At 29.9% G+C, this 1,896-nt stretch overlaps 1 protein-coding gene across 1 annotated transcript; it reads right to left on the bottom strand.

Moving 5' to 3' along the window:
• Nucleotides 1–1,510: 1,510 nt before the first annotated feature.
• On the bottom strand, nt 1,511–1,896 carry LOC111691349 (the record flags this gene model as incomplete). The annotated part of the gene is made up of 2 exons (XM_023453995.1): nt 1,754–1,896; nt 1,511–1,703 (listed from the first exon to the last, which is right to left on the bottom strand). Coding segments are annotated over exons 1-2 (306 nt in total), but the record flags the coding sequence as incomplete, so codon positions are not given.

Here is a 1,896-nt window from a genome sequence, read left to right on the forward strand (position 1 = left end):
GCGCGAAAACCGAAGTACCTGTTTTCTTAACCCTTAACCTTACTTTTATGTTTTGGCAATTTCATCAATCAGCATACACTTACAGTTGCATAAATCTAATTTGTTTAATTAATTACTTACCTATAGACGAATCATAAATTCAATGTATGCAACGAATGTATCAAATTAGTTTCTTTAAAATTAAGGATATAATCACACATTAAATATACAGCCACTGTAACATAATATTTACCCTAATTAACTTTATATTGTGATAAAATGTTGAAAACTTTTTTGCCATTATGAATTATTACATTATATAAATTGTATCACGTAGTGAGTATACCTTGATTTTGCGATTTGACTATTCTAATATTACGAATATTTTCAGATAATTAATTATTAATCCGTAATATAATATAAAATAACTCATACATATGTTAAATGTTCGTTGAACAGCAATCAAAAATACAAACTAAAACAATATCCTATGAATATTTAGTTCACAACTTAAAGGTATGTACTTTAGCATATGTACTCTAGCATAGTTAAAAATGTTAATGATCTCGGCTTTCGGCTCCCTAGTTCCCGATACGTAAGCCGTCCTGTCAGCACTATTTGAGGTTCCACCAACATGACATCACCGGCTTATCTGGATACTTTTACACATATGACTAACACAAAATATTAAAAAATTAAAATTTATTGGAAAACTTATTTTTTTTGCTAATACAAAATTATTTTCACACTGAATTTTTTCTTAATATTAGATATAATAAAAAAATACGTTCAACTAAAACAAAATTAAATAAAAATCTTGTCGGATCGGACACTGTGTGAATCTCCGCTCTTTAAAGCCATGTATTTTTTTGCTGCACTCCAATTCCAACAACTCTGACATTTGGATTCTTGTATATGTATACACAGGTCATCACAAAGCAGTCGCTAGTCTCAACAGTAGCCGGGTCATTTACCAGGAAATATAAAAGTATACGAAACAAACATTAAAATTACTGATCGATGACTGATAGAATTTAGATAAATGTATATTTTTTACATAACGTGATATGCAACAGTTACCGTACTTGTAAAATTTCTACATACTTTACTTTTTATTTGGATAATACAATTGTTTCTCGATTTTTCTTTTTCTACAAACATCTGTTTTTTGCTGAAACCTATCTTATTAGAATTAGAATAATTTATTAGAATTCTGATTCCTGCAGTTTTCATCTAGGAAATGAGTTAAATCGTCTTGATATCGGATCTGGCTTGTCGTGGGTTCATCAATATATAACACATTACTTTCTTCGGAACACGGAGAACTGCTTGAAAGACCTAAAACAGACTCGCTTCTCCCCTCAAACAGAACTACAGCATGTATATGTTTACACATTGTACATTTTACTGCATATTCTGGGCATTCACATAGATATCTGTGTATACAAATTTTACATTGGCTACAATAAGAAGTTCTACAATCTTCATCACATATTTCATTATATGAGACTAAATAAAATTTATTACTTACTGTACATGATTGTACCTTGAATGTTCCAAATTCTGAGTATTGTACATTATCCTTCATCTGTTCGGCTTTTTTGTGTGCTTCTACGGTTATTTTGTGTTGGTAATTATTCGCATTAGGTCTTTCTGTGTTTATAATTCGCTTCCACATTTTCTCATCTACAAGTTCATCTAACAAATCCAGTAATTTTTCAACACTAAAACGATAATTTATAGCACTTCTTTTTTAAATTTGAATTTACTCTACCGGAGATTTCTCTGCCCATTCATTTTATTATACTTCAATAACTTATTTAAACTTTCAATGGCCATATTCGTATTTATACCAGCATTTATCCTATGACAATGAGCCCACATCATGATTCTTTCTTCGCTTTGAAAATAGTAACT

This window comes from Anoplophora glabripennis, unplaced genomic scaffold, assembly GCF_000390285.2.
Source record: "Anoplophora glabripennis isolate ALB-LARVAE unplaced genomic scaffold, Agla_2.0 scaffold163, whole genome shotgun sequence".
NCBI classification, from domain to species: domain Eukaryota; kingdom Metazoa; phylum Arthropoda; class Insecta; order Coleoptera; family Cerambycidae; genus Anoplophora; species Anoplophora glabripennis.